This window comes from Rhinichthys klamathensis, unplaced genomic scaffold, assembly GCF_029890125.1.
Source record: "Rhinichthys klamathensis goyatoka isolate OS25496 unplaced genomic scaffold, OSU_Roscu_1.1 h1tg000512l_1, whole genome shotgun sequence".
NCBI classification, from domain to species: Eukaryota; Metazoa; Chordata; class Actinopteri; order Cypriniformes; family Leuciscidae; genus Rhinichthys; species Rhinichthys klamathensis.
The window spans coordinates 550,338-574,496 of NW_026606992.1; the positions used below are offsets into that span (position 1 = coordinate 550,338).

Genomic DNA, 24,159 nt, shown 5'->3' on the forward strand with positions numbered 1-24,159 from the left:
AATGAATGCGCTGTCGATTTCTTTTACAACAGACGCAATAGCGGAATCTATACATCTCAATTCTCCAGCTGCAGTCAACTTTGAGGGAAACCAGTTCAACCCAAGCGCTCTTTGATAACGTGATGATTACGTAACTGCAGATCATCTGTCCATCATCGTATAAAGCCCGCCCTGGCAATTTGATTGGCCCGACTAATTCTGAACCGATCATAATTACTCCTCAATGGATCGAGTCCAGACCGAACTTGCCGACCAAAAAATGTTGTGGGCGGGGTTCGGGCTGGCATCCAGGCTACTTTTAAACACTAACACTCATATTTTTAAGAATGTTGGTAAACAAACATTCCTTTGTAAGTACAAAATCATCTTTTTGCAAATATATTTTTTGATGTTCCACGGAAGAATGAAAGTCGTAGAGGTTTGGAACAACATGATGGTTCTTTTTTGTGTGAACAAACCCTTTAAGACAAACTTATCATTCCTATGAAAGAGCCTCGAGTTAAAATTAAATCTTAAATTGACCCATTAATCAGTAATTACGAGATTGCAAAAGGTAACATCCGCTTCTTAAGTGAGTGTGTGTTTACCTAGTTGCATAATGAGCAGAACACCTTCCAGTAAAGCGCTCTATCACACATATGCACACATATATGCTCATGTTGAAGAGGGAGGAGTAAACAGAGCTTTGAAGCTTAATGGGAATTTTGCGCTTGAGAATTGCTGTGACCGCCTTTGAAAAGCAGCAACAAAAAGTCAAGATTGAGAGAGAGGACTGAGTGGGTAGATGGATAAGGATGAGTGGAAATCCAAAAGGAGAGATAAAAAATGTTGTTTTTTTGTAGGTTTGAGCTTTTATGCTGTGATCTGAGGGTTTTCGCAGTACCGGGCTGGATGAGTGTATCAGGAGGGATCTGGACAGTGTTTCCAGCATTCAACATCAAAGAGTGTCGGCATCTATTCCTGCGATACTTGACACAAATTCATTCTAAAGCCAAAGCGCTAAGTATATGAATAGGGTCTTGAATCATCGGCCCACTGCACATTATCACGTTTATTATATAAAATATTTAAATCAATATAAAATATTTAAGGAGTCCACTGATGGTGATGGAAAATATATATTTTTTTTTTATGATTTCGTATCAATAAAAAAACGTAGATGTACTCATTGGTAATAAAAATGATCTTAGTTCCTCTGAATCCTTGAGTTTCTTGTGAATCTATTGGCCACGTGGTGTTCCATATCTGTCTATATAACCATGATATTTTGAATTGTCTTGAAAGCCTACTATTTCAAACTCTTGCTAGTCCTTTTGTACAATTCATGCGAATATTATCTCATGACAAAAAGATATCAAAAAAATGTTTGATTCATTAAATCATTTCACAGATTTTACAAATCTGTTTTTGGCTTTTTTTTTATATGTGAAATTCAGGAGTGAATTGAGAATACCTTTTCAATTAGAACTCAATGATTGAACTTCAAGTGCCAAACAGGATGCAGAATTGTAATTTGAAAATCGGAAAAATTAATTTAAATTCAAACTGCTATTTTATTGGGGGAAAAAACGCTATTACTCTAACCATTTAACTGAGAAATTTTATATTTTTTTTATTTTGTTTTCATATCTAATTGAGGATTTGTATCCATTTTTTGTGTATGGGCATGATGTATTTATTTATTTTTTACTAATATTTTCATTAAGAATTCTGTGTGGGCTCTACACTTTTTCTGTAATGAGTGGCCAAACATCAATACAATTTGCCATATAGAGAATGCAAAACTACGTCACTACGGCATTCTGGGTAGAAGTCGCCATATTTTAGGACACACTCTGGAGCACACAGTGACAACAAATACAAATCACCAGGGGAAAAAAGCAATGTTTTGAGAACTGCTTGCATCCGCTAAGAATAAAACTGACTGATTTATTATTCTCTTAAGTACATTTAAGTACAAGTTGTCCTAAGACAAGAACGGGTATTGTTCAAAATTCATGTATAACTTTGATGAAAGGTTTGGATCCACTTCAAATGTTGACTACATGTTTGCATTGACAAGCTGTGCATTAAATAATTGCAGTCTTTGCCAAATCGCGTGCCGTTTCATTTCGATTAGTCGTGCAGCCCTAATCTGCTTTGTGTATTGTGAAATGCACTATACATTAAATTTGACTCAACTTGAATGGACCAAGAGCAAGATTCCTTCCCAAAAGTCGCTGAACAAGGAAACAGAAGAATGCTACTTCGACAAAATTAAGGAAATGAATGGGCTTCATCCATACAAACACAAAGGGTGGTGGTCAGGTGATCTCACAATGTATTTATGACGTCACAGTCTGATTCTATACAGTCCTGATTTCCTTTAGACACCTCGGCCATCTCGTGTCTACACACTGAATGTATGTGCCAAATATATTTTTAAAGGGGTCATATAATGGTACATGCACTTTTACAAGTTGATTGTACTGAAATGTGTGTTGGCAGTGCCTGTACAGAACCATCATATAATGAAAAAAATCCATCCAGTGTTTTTGTTTTAATCTCCTTATATGTTTTCCCCTGCCTCAAATCAAGCCGTTCGACCGTGTGACGTCACACGGTCGGACGCCCCTCCCGCGATTGTTGATTGACAGCAGCGATTCAACACAGACCCGCCCTCGCTCGTCCTGTCAATCATAGTCCGCGCGGATCGGCGCGGTCATTGTTGATATGCTGGAGCACTGTCTATGAGCAGAATGGCGTCTAAGCGATTGTGGTGTTCTGTTCCTGGGTGCAATAACACAGCAGTCATTTTAATGTTCCTAAATCCGAACCGCTGAAGACGCAGTGGCTGAGTTCTGTTTTCGAAGGGAACATTCCCCACGAGCAACGTCAATGCTTTCGTGTTTGCGCGAATCATTTCTCAGTGGACTGCTTTATAAAGGAGGGTCAGTATAAAGCTGGTTTTGCTAAGAAGCTGCACCTGAATAAAGGATCGGAACCTATTCGTGTTCCTGCTGAACCTTCAGAAGAACTAAAGTGAGTGTAACGTTTTATTAATCTTTATATTAATATTTATATTAATCTTTGCAAATCGCTAGCTGCACGCTTCACGATGAATGCGTCGGTTTACACTCAGGGTACATTACAGCATGTTTTCTATGTACAACGTTCTCAATATAATTCATAATCCCACGTTTATAATGAACAACGCGTTATGGTTATTGTGTTATTGTGTTACAAACGGTGTATGCGCAGAACAGAGAGGCGGGGTGAGCAAAACTCATTATCATTTAAAGTCATATGCACTGAAACGGCGTGCTGAAAACAGAGCTGTTTTTGACCAGGTAAAATAAGTGTTTTCTTACAATACTAATGAGAATTTTTAATTAAAGTATGTTACAAACTTTTAATTTAGTTAAAGAATCATATTAGCTTGTAGAAAAATGGCATTATATGACCCCTTTAAAATGTGTTTGGTTAGAAGCTAACTTGCTTTTAATCCTAAGTATGTCTGAATCTATTGTCCATTCTGAGATTTTAATGTGTTCCCTGAACACTTTCATGTGCAGGTGTCAAACCCTAAGGGTCATATGTTTAGACTCAGTTTAATGGCTTATTTGATCTTTATCTTACAACATTTTCCATCTAGATGCCAAAATGTGCTTAAGACCCATATTGTAGCACCAGCAAAAACATGCAGGTGCCAGAATCTCCTTTTTACAACTGGCCCATAACCTGAACCAAAAGCAGGTTTGTTTTTTCATCACCTTTCATCATACGTGATGAGGTACCACGAAGGACATCAATGAAGTGTTAACTTTTTATTATCGGTTGTGGTGTTTTAATTTTTGCTGAAGCTTAATATTTTATGACTGGGTGGGAAGTCCTGAAAATATAAATAATTTTGGTTGTGTTCCACAGCCAAAAGAAATAGCTGTTTTCAGCCAAAGGTCTCAGGACAGTAGGAAGGCAGAAAACAAAACAATGGAGATGGAACCAAAGGTGAGGTTGAGAAAGATAGATAGCAGTTTTAATGATCTTCCTTTTATATCTACAGCTCAATTATACTCTCTACTGCAACTGCAGACACAGACAAGGTGTAGGAGATCATTACACCACTCAGCCTTAAAGGTCGACCTCCCACAAAAAAGACACAAAACCCCTTGTTATCTCCTCTCATCCACCAAGGCTTCTGCTTTCTCCGGCTTGGAAAGAATAAGAGGCAGCCATAAACATTAATAACGAATATATTAATATATACAGTTAAAATAAAAAAGCATGCCCTTACACAAAAATGAATACAAATCCTCACTTAGATATGAGAAAATATTCTAATAATAAAAAAAATTAGGCGACAGAAAGGTGATCACGAGGCCAGATCAACTGTGGAAACATGCATTACCCCAAAGTAATTATAGAAAAATAAAGACTAAATTCTAGAACGGATAGAAACTCATCAGCTGCATTACAGCCAGGATGGAGAGGCACTTCAGTATAAACCATCTAAACCCCAGAACAAGACTTCCTCTGAAACTCACATCTGAGAGTGGCAGAACTCCCTGGACTGTGTGCACAGGCGTAGCAACACTCTTCTGTAGAAATGGAGCATAATTGGTCATTTCATATTCAGCACCCCAAGCATCACCTCATAAAAGAGAGATATGGTGAATGAAGCCACACGTCTACAGATGTGAAGGACGAACCAAGCACGTTTCCTTCTGCTGCTGCAGGCACAGACGAAACATACAGAGTGAATATTCATCCGCTGTATCCAGTGCCTTTCATTTAGTACATTTAAAATACAATTGCTCTCATGTAGATTATGCAACAAGTTCAGTTTCTATTTATACAAAACAATGTATTATATATGTATGTATAGTTCTGTATAACTTTAGTTTATATATATATATATATATACACCATATATATTATAAAAAATACAAACATATATATAATAAAAAATACAAAAAGATATATATATATATATATATATATATATATATATATATATATATATATATATATATAAAGAAATGTTGGTGTTACGTCCACCCAGTTATCCCACATTCCATAACTTATTTCATACATAGACTTGCTATCAAAAATGTAGGGCCGTTAAGATTTAGAAATGTTCTCTTATGCTCAGTAATATTGTGAAATTATATATTAACTGAAACTATTGATTCATTTAATCCATCCTTGCTTATGTATTAAACTTCTTTTAAAAATCATATTGACCCTAAACTTTTAAACGGTAGTGTAGTAGATACAATCTAGATCTTAGCTGCTTAAACTTCTTTTTCAACATGTCATGAAGTCAGAAAGGTCATTAATGTAAACCATGACCTCTGCATTTCCTTTATGGAATTTTAATATTCTTGTTGATACTGTATTGCTAAATTACCTAAAAACTCAAAATAAAGAGTCAAATTATTTCAAATTATTGCTTTATTATTTGCTCTACTATTAATTATTTATTTTCGTGTACATATTCTAGCCAGTGACATATGATAGAAAATAGCAAATAAACAATGAACGCCATTTCTAGCACAACATCTGTGATGTATAACTAATTAATTTGGTGCCTTCCCAGATGCGTGGGACCCACACATCAATCATGTGCTGTACTATTTGGTTGGCATGAACATGTAGGAGAGGTTATGAGGCCATTGAAAATTAAAAATGCTAAATGAGAAATAAAAATGACGAACTTCTCTCTCCAATAATTGTTGGTGCTTCTGTTTTTCTATGGCTAATTAAACTGATTGTGTTTAATCTCACACTTGTTATTGTCAATGCAATAGGTCTTGATTGGAGTGTAAATGGGACTCTCTTTCCCCCATTTCGTCCTTTGTGTTTTTATTAACATTCTTCTTTAACATATTTATCCTAGAAATTACATTGTTACATTTATTCCGAATTATTTGTCCTTCTACTCATTCTCTAACTGCTTTCTCTTCTTTCCCAAGTCTTTGTGATTAGTCTTATTTGTATCCAGTCACAGCTGTCGTCTCTAAATGATGTATTTTCGCTGGACGCATGTCCTTGTTTTATTCATTTTCATTTATTTATTTATTTAGTTTGATGTGGCTGCTAAGTGCCTCTCTGTCAAACCCTATGTTATTTGCTGTTAACAAATTACGCTAGGCCACACAGAATGCTGAAAGCCAGCATAAACAAACCATTAGCTGACAATATGCACAATGTGTGGACTTGTAGTTAAGCAGAGGGTTTTGATTAAAGCAACCTGTCTAAGCCCCCCCCCCCCCCCCACACACACACACACACACACACACTATTATAGCCAAAGCTTAAGGCATAAGGGCCGCTTGCATTTGAGCTTGTAACGAAGAGAAAAATCGATATAAACGAGGAAGGATATTTCCTTCCAAAGTGCATGAAAAGCTCTTAATCTGGGCATAAATAAATAAAGTTTGCTGGTGTTAAGGTTTAGCACATTGCTGACAAATTTTCAGAGATGTTTGAGAGGGAATTGGAGAACTACACCTCTGAGCCTTTTACATTATTTTTTATTTACATCATACAGCTGTAAGACATCTTGCAAAGCTCAAGAGAACCTAAAGAGAACATTACATACACGTACAGGAAACGCTAACATCTTTGTCTCCAGTTAGCACTTGGCATTCGCAGTGTGAACATTCTTGTGTTAGCACTGGCTGTTATCTCCAGTGTGGGCTTTACACTGCAGGGGAGATGACAAGTGCAGGACATGCACTGCTGAAAGAGATCAAGACAAAGAGAGAAGCTGGGTGTGAGGGTAGAGAATAGAAAGTAGGTAGCAGAAGCTCTCAGCAGGGGGTGGTCAGTGGTTCAAGAAACTAGAACGATAAAGTGGTACGAGAGTAAACGTTCTCTGTTCTTTTGCTGATGAAATGTGAGGGAAACAAACGCAGGAACTGAAAAAAATATGATGATTAATTTCTGTGCATGTGTCGAGTGGGGTCAGAAAATAACCCAGGCTCAACCCATCCTGTTTGAAAATGATGTACCATCTACACTAAACTGTAATCTTTAACTTTCATCTTTTTTTTCAAGTTTTTTTTTAATATGTGCAAGGAACTGTGTGAAATAAGTCTTTAATAATCAATAATCTGCCCCTTTAATCATAATTTGTGTGAAAAGGAATAAAGGTTGGCGTTTTATTCACTGCAACTAGTGGTCATTTCAGCTGGAAACTTTTGCTAGTACAAGTGCGTTTTATGAGTTTTGCAAAAACAAATGTAGATAGAGGCTCATTTTTCCAAATGAATGTGTTGGAAAATAACCAGGGTTAGGAGAGATAATCGCACAGGAATAGACATTTAAAGATCTGGGGACAAAAAGGCTCCAGTGAATTCTTTGTCAGTGGCTTTGTCAGTGTAATTGTCAGTGGCTTGTTGCTGTCAGACATCTGTATTCACCATCATAGAGGGTGTATCAAATGTGTGGCTAATATGAAATGGTTTTGATCTGCTCTGAAAACAGTGAACATGAAGATACATTCCCAGCAAAAGTAAGTACTTCATAATAATATGACATCAAAGTTTACAGCTGTACCTTGTGTTTGTATTGATACTTTTGTATTTGATGTTTCTTTTAGCAGCCATAATCATTCAGATTGAAAAGTTGCTTCATTTTACATTTTATATCTTAATTTTACTGCTGTCAAGTCAATTAATCGCGATTAAACTCATCTAACTTAAAAGTTTGTGTACACACACACACATACACACAGCACTACACTATTTATTAATTTGTTTACCATGTGAATTAAAGTATAAATAAGAAAATATATTTCATACTATATGACTTTCTTTTTTCTGTGGGAAACAAAAGAGGATATTTTGGAAAATGTGTTTATAGAATGAAAGTCAGCGCAGTGTGGTCCAATGCAGTTCAAACATTCTTCAAAATATGGTATTTTATGTTGCATGTAAGAAAGAAAGTCATTAGTTTGGATCGACATGAGGGTGACTAAATAGATGACAGCATATTCATTTTGGTAGTGAACTATCCCTTTTAATGGGCCATCAAAAACTGAATCCTTTTTGTTGAGCACAGTAAAGAAAACGTTTTAGAGGAATAGAACCATCCCTTCTCTCACTCACTCTTCTGGGGTTATCTGGTCGTTTTGATGGGGTGAAACTTTCCCATGTACAAATTAATGTTCTACCTTTTTTAATGTTGCCATCAGAATGATCTACAGATTTGTTTTCATTTCAAGTGGTGGCATGTCCTTATAAATCACTGCAAATAAATCTCTTTGTCATTCTGGCTGTGAACGGCTCTTATTGGCTGCCAAAGCCAGGTGGCATTACTTGTTACCATGCCAACAAGTTGTTCCGGACTAAATCATTGGCTAGTGTGGCTGGCAAACTGACAGAATAAATCTGCTAACTATGTGAAGTGAAAAAGAACACATACAACTGATATTAGCTAGTATTGTAGAACATTATTAGAACCTACACATTAGGTAATCAAAGTTAAGTGCATTTAGCCTTGAAGGCCAGTTAACAGAGGGTTTCATTAGCCTTGAAATCCATTTAGTAATATCATGAATGGCCAAATTCAATTATGGGTCTAGCAAACCCAGTATTTTACACATAATTAGATGAATTTCTAAATACTATTCGAATGAGTGGTCATCCACTTATCTCGCAGCGTTTCATCCCATGATAATTGTGGATTATACTAGTGTAAGAAAATGGTGGGTTGGCGGAATCTTTGAAACCCTTCAGACAGAAGAAAAAATATCTCTCACACATCTTTCTACCAACATAAATCCATACCCCCTGTATGTTACTCTTTCAATTATCCACTATCAGTTGTATTATCAACCAAAAATTAAGATTTTTAAATCGTTTACTTACCCTTATGATGTTTCATACCTGTTATCTGAAAAACACAAAAGGAGATATAGCTGCTTTTTTTCCTCACAAGTGTAAAATAAAATTAGTTTGTTCTGTTCCCAAACGTTATTTTAGCTTTAGATGACTTGGAATAAATGGCACATGTCACATAGACTGCTTTTATAGTGCTTTATTCTTATTTTTGTCCTACTCGACTAAACTACATCTGCCTATTTTGCCCTGGGTATGTATTTCAGACAGTAATGTACCTAAAAATATCTGAAACCATGGTTGTTAAGGTTAGGGTTAAAAATAAGGTTGGGGTTTGGCTTTCGTGTTTTGCATCACTCAAACATGTAATATTTTTACCTGCGTTGTTCATGCACCTGATAATATCCTGATAAGTTTTCAGAGGCCTGAAGGAATCGTCTGAAATGAGGTGAGAATGTCACCAGAGCGACGTTTCGGTGGTGCAAGGATAAAAATCGCAACAGTGACATTTCCCTTATGAGACTACCCTAGATGACAAGTTCATTTTTGGACATCCTGTAGCCAGCCTATTAGAGATGAACCAGTTTATGTGTTTGATTTGCCTGAGTGCAGAAACATTGTAAGAATAAACTGTGTATGTGTGTATACATCAATCAAACTGGTTTTAATTAGTCAAATTGGGCCAAAATTTGCTGCAGGCATGTAAAGTAGAGCTGGATGTCCTTTATTTTAGGCTACATCTCTCACACACTGGGTGAGAAATAGCATATTCTCTTATCTTTTCTCGACCCATCTCTTTCAAACCAACACACGGTCATGGTCACAATAAGCATGAGCCAACTTTAATCTTCTCAAATGATACAGACCACATGGATCTGATTATTTAACACAGATCACCAAGTTTACGACCATTCACTCTATAAAACTCTGTTTTTGTTTTTCTATGTAAATTATGTTAGAAAGAAAGGGCATGTAAAGGGATAGTTCACCCAAAAATGAAAATTCTGCCATAATTTACTCACCCTCATGTTACTCTAAACCTGTTCATTTTGATAGTTTGAAATATTTATCAACTGTCTTTGTCTATTGAAAGTCAGTGGGGTCCAAAACAACATTGTATTGTATGGACAATGTTTCTTTTCTTTTCTTTTTTAAGAAAAAGTCATACAGCGACATGAGGGTGAGTAAATGATGGCATTAATGATTTTCATTTTTGGGTGAACTATACCTTTAAAACTACATGCACAAATAAATGTCTGCATGTTTAAGCATTTTCTAAAAAGACAGAATTAGACATTAATGATGCAGATTCCTCTCCATTATTCACAAGTCCTGGGTTGTTTTGGCCAAATATAACGGCCTATTGTGTGTGTGTTACCAGAACCTGATGTGAGCCTGTCTGTTGCTGTGGGTAAATACAGAAGGCAGAGATGTACACAGTGTCTGTGCAATCATACATCCATCCATGCACACACACACACACACACACAGGGCAACTCATCTGCTCCCCCTCATTTCACCTAAGCTATTCTTAAATGGGCTTTATTGGCAATGAGATAAATTCTGGCAAAGTACTTACATGACAAAAATACAGCTAACACGCACATTACAGACACAATGCCCTCTCTCTTTTTTTCCCATCTCTATCCATTGTGCTCGCTCACTTTAGCTCTCCCTCTCTTGGTGTCCCGCATCAGCACTCTTGCAGACAGCGCTGTCTGTCCTATCTCTTTCCCTCAATCCGTCTCTTTCCCTGTCTTTATCTCAGCCTCACACACTGCCCTTCCTCAGCAACTATCTCAAACTGCAGATAGACAGGACATGACAATGGGAAAGAGGGAGAGTAATTTAGCGATCAAGTCGCCTGCCCTCTTTTTTAAGGCAACAAAAGGTGGCAAAAAAAAAAAACTTAAAAAAGTAACTTTTTTATCTTATCTTTACTTAAAGTGCTTAACAGTGCTGTACAGTATTGTTTCTTTTCCCTTTTTTTAAAATAAATATTCTGGGTTCAATACAAGGTAAGCTTAATCGACAGCATTTGTGGTGTAATTATGATTACCACGTAAGATAATTTTGAGGTTTATGGCGTTGCGTCTTAATGACGAAAATTGGATATGCACTACTGTTCAAACGTTTGGGGTCGGTAAGATTTTGTAATGTCCTTGAAAGAAATCTGTTATGCAAACTAAGACTGCATTTGTTTGAAAATAAATAATTTGAAAATTGTCTAACATTATAATTTATGATTATATTTTTTTTAACATAAATGTCTTTACTGTCATTTTTGATCGGTTTGATCCATCCTTAATGAATAAAAGTATTAATTTCTTTCAAAAAAAAAATCTTAATGACGTCAAGCTTTTGAATGGTAGTGTAACTTTACACGGAAAACGTTAGTAAGCATTTTGTTACACTCTGAGATAATGTTACACACATTTTGTTTACATTCTGTAGCTATGCTATTGCAAAAAATAAAACATTATTGTTACATTTACGGATTGGCACCATTCACTTCCAATGATGAGTACCTCAGATTTTTCCTTTTTTTATATTAGAAAATTAGTCAAAATAAATTTGTATGGTAATCAACATTACTGTATATCATGAATGCAGGTCAAATGAGCTTAACTTTTACTGCACCCAGAATATTCCTAAAGAAATAAAGTTTTTAGCTGAATAAGATCAAACAGATATTAAAATGGTAATTAATATCACTGGTTTCCTTATTTTAATGTTCAGTTCTGTACTTAGTAAAAATAAAAATGAACACTTGATGACATTGACATTGAGTTTACTCCAACAAAAACTGAACCTTTTTTATCATTTATGAAAGACAAAAAGAAACATTTCTCATTATTGTCCTTTTATCCATTTATCCAACTAAAATGTATTTTAAAACAGAATTTATTCATTGATTCTGTAGTCTTGGAATGGCATTTTTTTTAAATAATTGTTCCTTCTATAATAGTCCAGTGTCCTTATGGCAACACAATAGTCTATTGGCTTCACAGGACACATTTTTGTACTGGATGATGTTGGTCACATGGTACAGTAGATCCAATGGTGTCATAAAATTACTTTTGATTACTTTTTTGTGCATCAATCCATTCACTCACTTACACACTTACACACACATACAGCCTCACACACAACATGTCAATTGTCAGTCAATTCCCATTTATTTTCCAAAAGTGTTCCAAATCATCCCATCATTGTTCCATTTGTACACTTTCCTTGCAGTTTGCATCCTCTACATTCCACATTTGCTGTAATGCCATTGTTGCCATTATCAATTGATCCTTCCTATCGATTGGGCATGAGTCGGCACGTCTGCTTGCTGGCCCTCTCCCTGTATTCACATGGCTGCAGGAAAACAAACCATCATATTTCCCCCAGCTCCACATGAGTTAGTAGATACTGCTTCTTTAGGCCTGCTTGTCTTTAGTCATGTATGTTTTGTTCATATTGACTTTTTGCATTATAGTTTGTGGTTCTCCAAGATTCACTGACAATGTAGTCGTGTTATATTTTTAGGAGTCTTGACTTTTATAAACTCTTTTTGCCTTGTCTTTTTTTCCCCACCAAACCAGCTTAGGGCCCTCTCATACAATAACTTTACCACGTTTTCAGCTCTCCTTCAGACTGGTTTGCTCTTTGAATACTTCCACATCCATCTTGAGGTGTGTGTTAACAGCCTGTGTCTTCATTTATCTACGTGTGTGTCTCATCTGTCTTCTCTTTCCCTACACCACACTCTCCTCAAGTTCTTCTCCCTTTTCTTTGTCCTTTTCTTTATACTTCAGCCGCTGGTTCTTTGAATTTGTTGTAACCTCTGCTTTCGGAGGGTTGGAATTCGAATTGGTGGCGCTGTAGGCACGGATGTATCCGCGTGTGTGCTGTGCGTGGAAATCTTCACTGCCACTGCTGGTTGTTGAGGTGCTTGTTGCTGAAGTGCACTGGACAAGCATGCCATGTAACGACTGGCTCCGTTTGGTCCAGATTACACTAAATCTCTTGGCATAACTATAGCAGGCTGACGTGGCGATTTCACCCATGTCGAATGAAGAGCTTCTCTTGTAGCGCAGGGCTCTATGAGGAGGCCTCTCGCGAGACAACGAAGGGCTCTGATAGGCCAGTGAGGAATTCCATTGGCTCTCTGGACCTCCCCGACAGACTACAATGCCTCCTCCCGTGCTGAACCGCCTGTCACAACTGTACTTATTGGGCGGGGCCAAGCTTAAACTGGCCCGTTTACTTGTGTTCATGTTGGTAGGTCGGAATTTGAGTGGTTTCGCTCCTACTTGGCGTGACGGACGCGGCAGTGTGGAGGCAGAATGATTACTGGGGGTATAATACAAAGACATTTGCTCTTTCTCCAGTGTGTACGGTGGGAGAGGTCTGACGGAACCCATTTCGACTTCTAGTCCTGCCCTAAACTGCTCCAGATTCACTTTGGGCTTTGGGAGGGTTTTTGGTTTTACTTTGGAAGTTGGTTTGGGCTGTGACCCCAACCCCCCCTCTGCCACTTTTCGTTTTTGAACGAGCCCGTTGGGCAACACCACCATCATCACATTCCCATTTCCATTACTCTGAGAAAAGACATCAGCTCCCTTAGCAGGAAGAGATGGGGAGTCTGTTCCTGAGCATCCCACCTCTTCTCCTATTTCGTGATGAATATCATGGTTACTGCACACACGGTGACGTACCATCAGTGCCACGGTAAACACCAACAGTGTTACCACAACAACTCCACCAACCAGAATGGTAAGAGTCCCGCCAAGGAAGTGGGCTTGAAGCGAACGACAGTCTGGGTAATTGTCCTTGGTGCTAAACTGTGTGCAACCAAGGACCTTTGTGGCGGCCATGGAAGTGACCGTGTCATCAAAAATGGAGAGAACGCACAAATTGTAGTCTGAGCCAGAGACCAAGTTTTTCAGTAGGAAGCTGTCACTCGTGGGGGGGAGAATCCTGAAAGAGGAGGGTGGGAGAGAAAGAGAGAGCGGGTGGTTAGTAACCTGAAGCAATTATTTTCTCCCCGTTCCATCACAACGAAACAGTATTTTACTTAGACATGTATTCCTTGTTCGTAGCACATAAACATAAACTAGCTAAGGTAATGGAAATGTACTGGGCTGTTCTGGCCAAATTAAGGCCTTCCCAAACAATACCTCTACCCTTGACACATTACAATACTGCTTCAGTCACATTATTAAAAAACCCCTTATCCTCCCAGTCCCACACACAGACGATTTTGCTTTATCTTTCTCTCATGGAAGAAATGCATCAGCTAATGCCTGCCGTCCACTGGTTCTGATGGGTTTAATTAGGTCTCAGCTAAAAATTAAAAGACACCTTAAATGGTGCACATGGAATATTAGCTAGACAAACGCATGATATGGCAGTGGGCATTTTTATAATTGTTTAATTATGGCTCAGAGTGTTTTGAAAGAAGTTTTTTTTTTTTTTTTATCTATTAATGTATTCAAAAATACATTCTGTAATGAGCTTGTTTTTAATGTCAGAGTTAAAATGAGCTTTGATTTGTTTTTGTTTTTATTATATAATTGTATTAATTGATTAATATACAGTATATATTTTTATACAGTAATTCATGATATTTGTTGAAAAAATATCTTTACCTTTAAGTGTGCGTGCGTGCGTGCGTGCGTGCGTGCGTGCGTGCGTGCGTGCGTGCGTGCGTGCGTGCGTGCGTGCGTGCGTGTGTGCGTGTGTGTGTGTGTGTGTGTGTGTGTGTGTGTGTGTGTGTGTGTGTGTGTGTGTGATTTCGCTGGAAGCTGAATTATAAAATAACTTAACAACAACTTTACAAAACAAACAGGTTTTCCAAACAGTACCCCCTTTTACCACCTCTGCCTCAAACTGACTCCCTTGGTTGATAGCAATCTTTTGAAAACACCGCAGCTTTCATTTTTTAACCAATATGTTTTAGTAGTCGCTCTCTCTCTCTGCACATTAAGGTGGGATATGTGATAGACGTATTTAATGTTGAAAAATACTCACTACAGCTTCAGGTTTGTTCATATTTTAAGACCATTGTTTTCCAATAAATGTGCAGGCACAATTTGTTTATTTAGTCAATAAGTTTAAAAAAAAAAGTCTCTCTCTCTCTCTCTCTCTCTCTCTCTCTCTCTCTCCATCTCTATTGAGCACACACACACACACACACACACACACTGTCTGCCTGATCTGCTCTGTCATTGAGGTCGGAATCTATTAAGCCCGGCTGTGCTGTAAATTATGAGTTACAGCTCAAGGTCATTCTGTCTGCCCTCTTATAGCTTTGTATTTCCAGTCTCTGTGTAGCTCTTTGTGCCCTTGTTGTGTTGTTTCCAGGCACATGGAGCGATATACTATTAAAATAAACATGAAACAACATCTCAGTAGCTGTATCCAAGGCAGTACACTGGAGCTGACATATTTTAGAAGTTACTGACCATGCGCTGGTAGGTAAACATCTTTAAACCGGGACACAAATCTAAAACAGGCATTAACACAGAAAACACATAGGTGAACTAGATATAGTATGTCTGTAGGTGGATTCCTTTTTTTATCCACATGAGTAGGTGCACAAGTGTGAATGACAAAGCGATAATGATAGCATTTGTTGCATTAATTTGACATGCATGTCAGTTGAATTTGCACTGTTTGTGAAGCCGGATCCACAAATGCAAAAACAAAAAGCAAAATAAAGTGCTAGAATGAGTAATTAGGTGTCCAGTGGGAAAAGGATATAGAAAGGCAAGTAAACCTGGCAGGAAAATGACAGGTGTCTGTCTGGGTGATAAATCAGTGCTAACTCCATTGAAAGCCACATCCACACAATGACAGAGCGGATCCGTATTGGCATGTGTCCTATAAAGTGACCCTCAGCAGTATTAATTCTTTTCGGTTCTTTTTTTTAACATACATGTTGTAAAGCCTAATACTTGCCTTAAACTGAATACTGAATTCTCCAAGACATCAAAAGGCAGAGTATGAACATTTCTCATTGAATTCCTCCAAGACCAAATTATCTGAGCTATGCTATCCACATTAAAAGGATAGTTCACCTAAAAGGTAAAATCTGAATTCCTTAATGTTGTTCCAAACCAGTGTTAATTTCGTTGACGAAAATAAGACGAAAATTATTCGTCAACGACATTTTTTCACAGACGAAAACGAGACGATAACTAAATAAAACCTAGTTTTGAATGACAAAGACTATGACGAAAATCTATTGACATTTTCGTCAACGAATAAAAACTAGACGAAAATGTTAGATAGTGACGATTTGGGAAGCGATCCGTCAGAACTGATGTCCTGGTAGATGCGCACATTTGTAGGCTGTAACGTGATCTACCCCGCGGTCATAAAACGTTAAAAAATGTGAACGTCTGGGAGAATGAGTAGGGCAGACATATAGATCTCTGAATAAGAGTGACGATGCAAAAAAGAGCTTTATTCGGTGCGGTTTTCTGTGCGCACACACCTAACCCGAAGCGTGCAGTCATGCACAATACACCTACAGCGCGCGAGTAGGCTACTGAATTGAGTTCTCTTTCGTGTCTGAATGGAGAAATACACAACAGTATGTCTAAATGTCCTTTTTGGAGAGTATTCATGTAAACTATGCTGGTTATGTCTTAAACTGTGAGTGTGTCGGATGTGCATCAGTGCAATTGTATCCGCATGTCATTGGACATGATCCGACGTCTTAAAGTGACAGTGGCAATAAACCTAATGCGGTCTGTGTCCTTAATTTTGATCAAGCAACAAAAGAAAAAGAGAAAAGCATTCACTGTTTGTTAATAGCTTTAATAAGGATTAATTATATTTAATTCATACAAATAAATATGTCTGCTTGAAAGAATAAAGAATGATGTGTAAGTAGTTATAAGGAATGAATATATCATTCATCGTAAAGAAGACTGTGTTGTACTTTAGGAAAAGTGGTTTTATTTCATTTTAAGATATTTTTTAAGTCACAGTAGTTAAATCTGTATCTGTATTGCATGTTCAAACTTAAAAATCATTCATATTAATAGGTTAATAGATGTTTTTCTCCGGGAGTATGGGTTTGGAAATTTTAGAGAAATTCTAAATTAACGCATTACAATTGAACTAAACCCATTATATTTTAGTCGACTAAATCTACTGTAGATTTAGTCCACTAAAATGTTATTGTATTTCGTCGACTAAAACTAGACTAAAACTAAAACAATTCAGATGACTAAAATATGACTAAAACTAAATGGCATTTTAGTCAAAAGACTAAGACTAAAACTAAATCAAAATTTGCTGACAAAATTAACACTGTTCCAAACCTGTTTGACCTTCTTTCTTTTTTAGGACACAGAAAGTGAATTTTTGCATTCTAACTTGGCCGCTCTGTTCCATATTATGGGGGCTGTCAAAGTCCAGAAAATGACAAACAGAATGTAAAACTATCATGAAATAGGTCTATATGATGTCTTCTGAATAGCATTTTGTGAATAACAGACATTTAAACTTTTATTCAGCAAGGCATTCAATTGGTCAATCAGTGAAAATAAGACATTTAAAATGTTACTAAAGATTTCGAATAAATGCTGTTTTTATTCATCATAGAATCCTGAATAAAATCACAGCCTTGATGCGCATGAGAGAATATTTTTCAAAAACATTAGATTGACATTATATTCACTTATATTATGGTACTCGTTGTGACCAAATCTTTGACTCAGTGAGAACTTAAATCAGTCAGAGTGAATTAGTGAAATTGATTAACTGATTCACTTAAAATATCTGACTAAAAAGAACAATTTGTTGAAGTATTATATGAAATATCATAAAAAATACTACGGTGGATGCCAAAGTTTTTACTGAATAACAACGTTTTTGGAATTAGCTTTCATTTAAATGGAAAAGAGTGTCCAGGATATTTTCAAAGCTTAACCTTTTGTTTACCATGGATGAAAAAAAAAACATAGGGGTTTGGAACAACATGAGGGTAACAGTTTTTGTGGTGAACTATCCCTTTTAGTTTATAACTCTATAATCTTACTGTACTGTGTGTCAACAATTTATTTCTCCTCAGTTGATACAAGTGATGAAACAAGTCTGATAACTCCATTAGGTCTCCTGAGCTAGAATAAAGCAGCCATTGAGCGATACAATTTCCTTTTGGATTGTCAGCACTTGTAATGTTTCAGAAGAGTGAGTTTGACCTTTTCTTCTAGTGCCTTTAATTTGTGTGTCTGAATTTGTGAGATGGAATGGCACAAATTAGATTTTTGTCTTGTCATTCATCAACACACACACACACACACACACACACACACACACACACACACACACACACACATCCATTCCTCAATACAAACTGACAGGGAAATGTTTTGTGAAACTGGTGACACAGAAACAGGCAATTATTAGAACACTCTAATAATAGAGAGAAAAAGAGTGAGGGAGAGAGGGGAGAATGCCTGAACGAAAGAGAAGGAGACACAAAAGACTTTCATCTTTTGTCTCTACTAACTTAATGGTCATAGACAGCCTGCTTTTATTATCTAAACTCAACCCTGACTTTTTCTTGTCACACTCATTCCTCCCATCCTCACCCAGTTAATGTAAGTCTTTCTGCCCTCTACAGTATACCTCTTTATTTTTGCACATTCTCTGTATCCACTGAGGCACATTTTCTGCTGTTTCTTGTTCTTGACAAAGCTAAACATCCAGTCACCAAACCAAAGCCAAGATAAAAGCTTTCCCCTGTAATCTCTCTCATTCTCGATAGTTCACTGTCTGCTCCTCTTCCCGTTGTTGTGGTGGCCGTCAGCAAGATAGGTTGTGACATACTTATTGGCACTGCAGTTTAGGCTCATTTAAAGACTTCATTATTCTATCCCTTGAGCCCTCTGTCAAACTCTCTATCTCTGTCCCACCCCTCTTCTTTATTCTCTCTCTCTCTCTCTCTCTCTCTCTCTCTCTCTCTCTCTCTCTCTCTCTCTCTCTCTCTCTCTCTCTCTCTCTCTCTCTCTCTCTCTCTCTCTCTCTCTCTCTCTCTCTCTCTCTCTCTCTCTCTCTCTCTCTCTCTCTCTCTCTCTCTCTCTCTCTCTCTCTACCAGCCCCCCCTGTCAGTTTCAATGTCTGTGGTGTCAGTAGCTTGTAATTCTCCTACACCACATACACACATTCACTCCCTCTTGGCCCCTTAATGAAGGACAGACGGCAAGAGGGTGTATGTCACTTGCCATAGATAATGTCTCAGAGAGGTGCAAGATGTATTGAACATGCTCCGAAAATGTCAGACAGCAACTATGCTGAAGCTGCTACTAGAGCCTCAGACACTGATAACATGAGAAAGCAGTAGGACTGCCTTTGCCTCAGGTTCAATATGGAGCTCATTATTATCACGATTCAAGCTGACAAGAATCAGAGCATTGCATATTCATTATTGCAATGCTGTTAAATGTCATATTAAATGGGTTATATAAGCTTTTTGAACAATTAGTCTGTGACAGTAGATCATATTTAAAAGCCTGTTGTTTGAGCCTACTGAATTCCAATCCATCACTTGAATTTCAGCAAAGTGTTCTTTAAGTCCCAGATTTAGTCAACATATGCTACTCTGGTTAATAAAAAAAATGGCTCAGTAAACATAGTGACACGGTTCATTTGTGGTGACTCATCCTCAGTGACCAGATAAACCACTAGAGACCAGTTTTTGCAGTTGTTGTAGAAGTCTTGGAGTTCATGTTGATCTTGAAATCTTACACTTGACTTAGTCACATTTTCTGCAAATCTTCACTAAAATCTTGCAAGTTACTTAAAGCAACACCAAGTAACTTTTCCGCTGCGGTCGCCCTACAGGTTGGAAGCGGAATTGTCCATTACTGCTGTCGTAAATAATTTAGCCTACAGCATCCTACTGTCGCACGCACACGCACGCACATGCTCTCTGTTTATCCAGCACCGGCTTTGGAATCATGATGACAATTCAAAAGCTACCTGGCTGCTAGGTATCTTACATGTAGTTGTAGTCTACTGTCGAGTACGCTCCACCTATCGGCAATTGTAACGCTTGCCGTAAAGCAAGTCAAATTTGTAGTTTTCTTATGTCTCATTCGGACTACAGAAACGCGCATCTGGCAATCTTACATAGCGTGGATATATTAGATAAAGGACCGCAAAGCGGTGGCATAAGTGCATTTCACCATGTCACGACTTGATGAGCCACTGAACCGATTTTGAAAACATTATTTTAAGGTAAAAAAATCTTACTTAGTGTTGCTTTAATGAATTGTAGGCTTAGGCTAAGACATGTACAGTGAATTTATTCTTGAATGGATACATTTTGTTTTATTGGGGTTAATTTGTATAGTGAAAACTTTTGCTTATCACACCATTCAGCTGATCAGATATGCAGTTCACAATGGAAAAAATATCTATCTTGCTGTCTATCTATCTGTCTATCTATTTGTTTATTTGGTTGTCTGTACATAAGGCTCATGAACCTAGCTTTTTTCAAAACTTGTAAACAAAGCTTTGTCAAGCCAACATTCAGAGATCATCTTGACAGATTTATATTTTCTAGTAAAAAAAATAAAGTAGTTTTAGATTTATTTATTTAGAGTTCTGATTCATTTAAATTCTACTTCATTACATTCCAATTCCGCATCCTGTGAAATGCTACAGTACATCTTGAATTCAAATTCACAAATTTAGTTTAAAAGGCCTTATTCAGTTCTGAATGATGTTCAAAACTGACTTCTACAGAATCTATATTTCATTTATTTCCCTTCCTCAACTGAAAACAAATTGTGAATAGATAGTCTGACCCTAATCCGGAAAGTTGGTGTTATGATTGCCATGGTTGTGGTCTCACTCACCTGTAAATTAGTGTCTCATCTGCAGTGCAGTTATACTGTATTTGAAACATCCACACCAGGTTGGCTGCCATTAGACGACCCTTTTCCCATCTCACTTGTGCCGAGGTGGAAGTCACTCCTTGTACTTTCACCATCTGCTCCTCACCCCCTTCGCTGACCACATCCTCACCCTCTGCCTGACCCTCCTCCAGTCCCTCCTGGGGGTCACTGTTAGTGTCCAGGCTTGGGCTTTGCCCACTGGAGGTCTTCCCTCTGGTGATGTCCGATGATCCTGGGTCACGAGTTAACAATACCGTTCCATTTCCACGATGAGGGAGTGGGATAACCTTCAGGTCAACTAGCGAGGTGGCCTCACCTGCAGCATTGATAGCAATGCAAGTGTACGTACCATCATCACGAGCAACAGTCACAAGTAGCTCAAGAGTGCCATTTCGGAAAGATGTGGTGCGACTGGAATTGCCGATGATGCGGTCATCTGGTGAGACCCAGTGCACCACTGGCTCTGGATCACCAATAGCACGACATTTGAGTGTTGCCCTTTGACCCTCTAAAACCCAGAGTTTGTGTGTATGTCGGGTAATAAGCGGAGGCTCACAGGCAAATTCCTCCTCAGGAATAGACCAGAAGTAACGTCCCGCTAAATGAAGGGGTGTAGCACACGTCTCCATATCATCACTGCGGATTAGCCTCCTCAACCAAAGCAGTTCACAGTTGCAGTGTAATGGGTTACCCCCGAAATTCAAGTTGATCACAGCATTGTAAGGTGTAGGACTGATTACCCCTGTTTGGGAGCGAGCGAACAACTGATCGGGTGGTAAAGTCTGTAGGCGATTGGAGGTCATGTCCAATCGGGCTAGTTTGTAGAGCTCACTAAAAGACCCCTCAGCGATCTGGTCAATGAGATTGTGATCTAGGTTTAACGTGTGCAGACTGGACATGCTCTGAATGGCATCCCAGGGAGCCTTGCGCAGATTGTTATAGGATAAGTCCAAGTCCTCTAGAGTGAGTAAAAAGTCATCAAAGGCCTCCGAGGAGATATTGATGAGTTGGTTGTTGTTGACAATAAGATGTTGCAGGTTTAGCATTCCTGCTAAGTCTCGTGGGCCCAGCACGGAAAGTCGATTGCCATCTAAGTGCAATGATCGAAGACTTTCCAGATCTGCAAATGCCAGTGGCCGGATGTGACTGATGGTATTCCGGGATAGTGTCAAATCCACCAGTCCTGTCATGTTGGCAAAGTCAGCTCCTCCCACTTCTCGAATGAAGTTGTCAGCAAGACGAAGCTCAACGGTTCGCCGGTCAATGTTTGGCGGGACGAAAAGAAGCCCTTTGTCGGCACAAAGTGTACTTAGAGATTCCGAGAGATTCCTGCAGACGCAGTGGAAGGGACATGCAGAGACTACGCCCCACGTCTCACCGGCAACGGCTCCTGGAATCTGACCAAAAAGAACAGGCAGCAAACAGGCACAAGTGAACAGTGCCAGCCAGTGCAGGAATGGCAGTGGCAGTGTCAGTGAGGATGTGTCTGGGGGTGAGTATCTGCTGGTTAACTTTGGCCACAGCGGACGAGAGGGTTGGCGAAATGCTTCAGAGGGCTTGAGGATATTTTGTTTCAGATGGATGGACGGATGAGAGGGGAATGAGGGGGAATGTGTGTTCTTGTGAGGATGGCATAAAATGTGGGACGGATGTGGTTTTCTGAATGGCTGAAGGGGTGGGGAGTCTTGCATGGTAGATAGGGGAGTGATCCACAGACCTAGAAAAAGCAGAAAGAGAAAGATATCATTCATTGTGTTTTAAGTGTCAACTTTGTACTGCTGATGTGTGTGTTTTTTTAGCTCTGAATGAGCTCATCCAGTTGCTCTCCACAGGAATCGCAATGCTTGGGCACCCTGTGCATAGCTGCAAATATAACTACAGCCTAAACCAATGCCATAACCATACTCTCAGACAAAAACTATTGGTGGAAACTCTACTCTCCGCAAACTTCTAAAAAGCTCGTAAAGGCCATATAGCAATTACTTTAGTGCTTTTTGGAAGCAGAAGTGTGTAACCTCACACTTCCACCTTAGCTTGTGGCAGTTTTCTTTCTCTCAGGAGTCATTTGCTTCACTTCGTGTGAGCCACAATTGCACTAGTCATTTCCCTGAAAATTAGAGCTTGAATTATATAGACACAGAGACTAAATTGATCAGCAATGATAGACAAACTCTGCTAAAGATTGTTTCAATCTTAATGGCATGGAAGCTACAAACCAAATTATGAGGTCAACTATAGTATAACAATCAATTCAAATGAAGTCAGAATGCAAAGGTTGTTACTTTGTGCAGTACAGACAGGAAATGAACATGAGCAAACAGGGAGAGAGAGGAGGACAAAAAGGACAAAAGAATCATCACATAAAAAAAATGCTAATTACAGGTTTGAGACTGAAAAATCCATTATATCTATAATTTGATCTCTTGCACCAATTTGTCCCTTGCATTGAGTTGTCATCGTAAAATATGGGTTTCAACCCGAAGGTGATTCCGAAGAGGTATTAAGTTATTTCAGAGTGTACATCACATTTCTGTCCTGCATTAGCGCATTCAGCAAATGCTCTTTAACAGTGTCACTTAACACTAAGTGCATGTAATCATACAGGTACAAGCCAAGGAAAACAGCTATCAGAATCAGCATGAAATGCTCCATCTCTTTAGAGTGAGAATGTGGACCCAAGCTCAGCTGAGATGAGTTACAAAATCAAACAATCAGACTTCCTCATGGCCAGTGTTGAGAAGTAACCTACTAAAAATAGTGACAATACTAACTTAAATGCATGTATAATTTGTGTGAAATTAAAAATAATGTATAGCTTTTCCAGCAAGTTACTTTTGCACTGTAAACGCAACTAAATGCTAAACTTTAATGTCACATTGTATTTTGCAAGCAACTTTTCTGCCAAGCAAGCTGAAATTATAATCTAACATCATCTCCTAAACTGTCCCTCCTCTCTATATGTGTGTGTTGTTTGAAATGCTGATTTATTTTAATGAGATGGTTTTGTATGAAACAGGCCTGTTTCTCATATATATCATTGAAAAGTCTGATTCATTTGGCCCCATAAAGCGCGAGGCGCTGTGCAGTTGCACACTTCATACATGTCATGCGACAGTTTTTAGGTTTGTCCTACATAGTCTTCTCCTCTCTTACATAGCATTGGAAAGTAAAATTCAATGTAGTGAATTGGTTTATTCTACCGGTTCCTGTAAATGACCAGAAAATACAGATTTACTGATTTGGGCCCTTGTGCTTCATTTTATAGAGGATTTTATAGAGGATTTTCCTCATTTTATAGAGGATTTTTTTTTTTTTTTTTTTATAACCCATCTTACTTGTTATAGAATTGGGATGTACTCTTGATGTTTTTTGTTTGTTTGTTTTAATCTTTATTTTTTTATTTACTGAAATGTTTCAGATGGTTT

General features: G+C 38.1%; 1 protein-coding gene across 1 annotated transcript; it reads right to left on the bottom strand.

The window, feature by feature from the left end:
- Positions 1 to 12,424: 12,424 nt before the first annotated feature.
- Positions 12,425 to 22,489, bottom strand: LOC130072923 (leucine-rich repeat and fibronectin type-III domain-containing protein 4). Its single transcript, XM_056238246.1, has 2 exons — positions 20,696 to 22,489; positions 12,425 to 13,793 (listed from the first exon to the last, which is right to left on the bottom strand). The coding sequence occupies exons 1-2, from the start codon at positions 22,483 to 22,485 to the stop codon at positions 12,569 to 12,571; spliced, it is 3,015 nt and encodes a 1,004-aa protein (XP_056094221.1). The 5' UTR covers positions 22,486 to 22,489; the 3' UTR covers positions 12,425 to 12,568.
- Between the last annotated feature and the right edge of the window lie 1,670 nt (positions 22,490 to 24,159).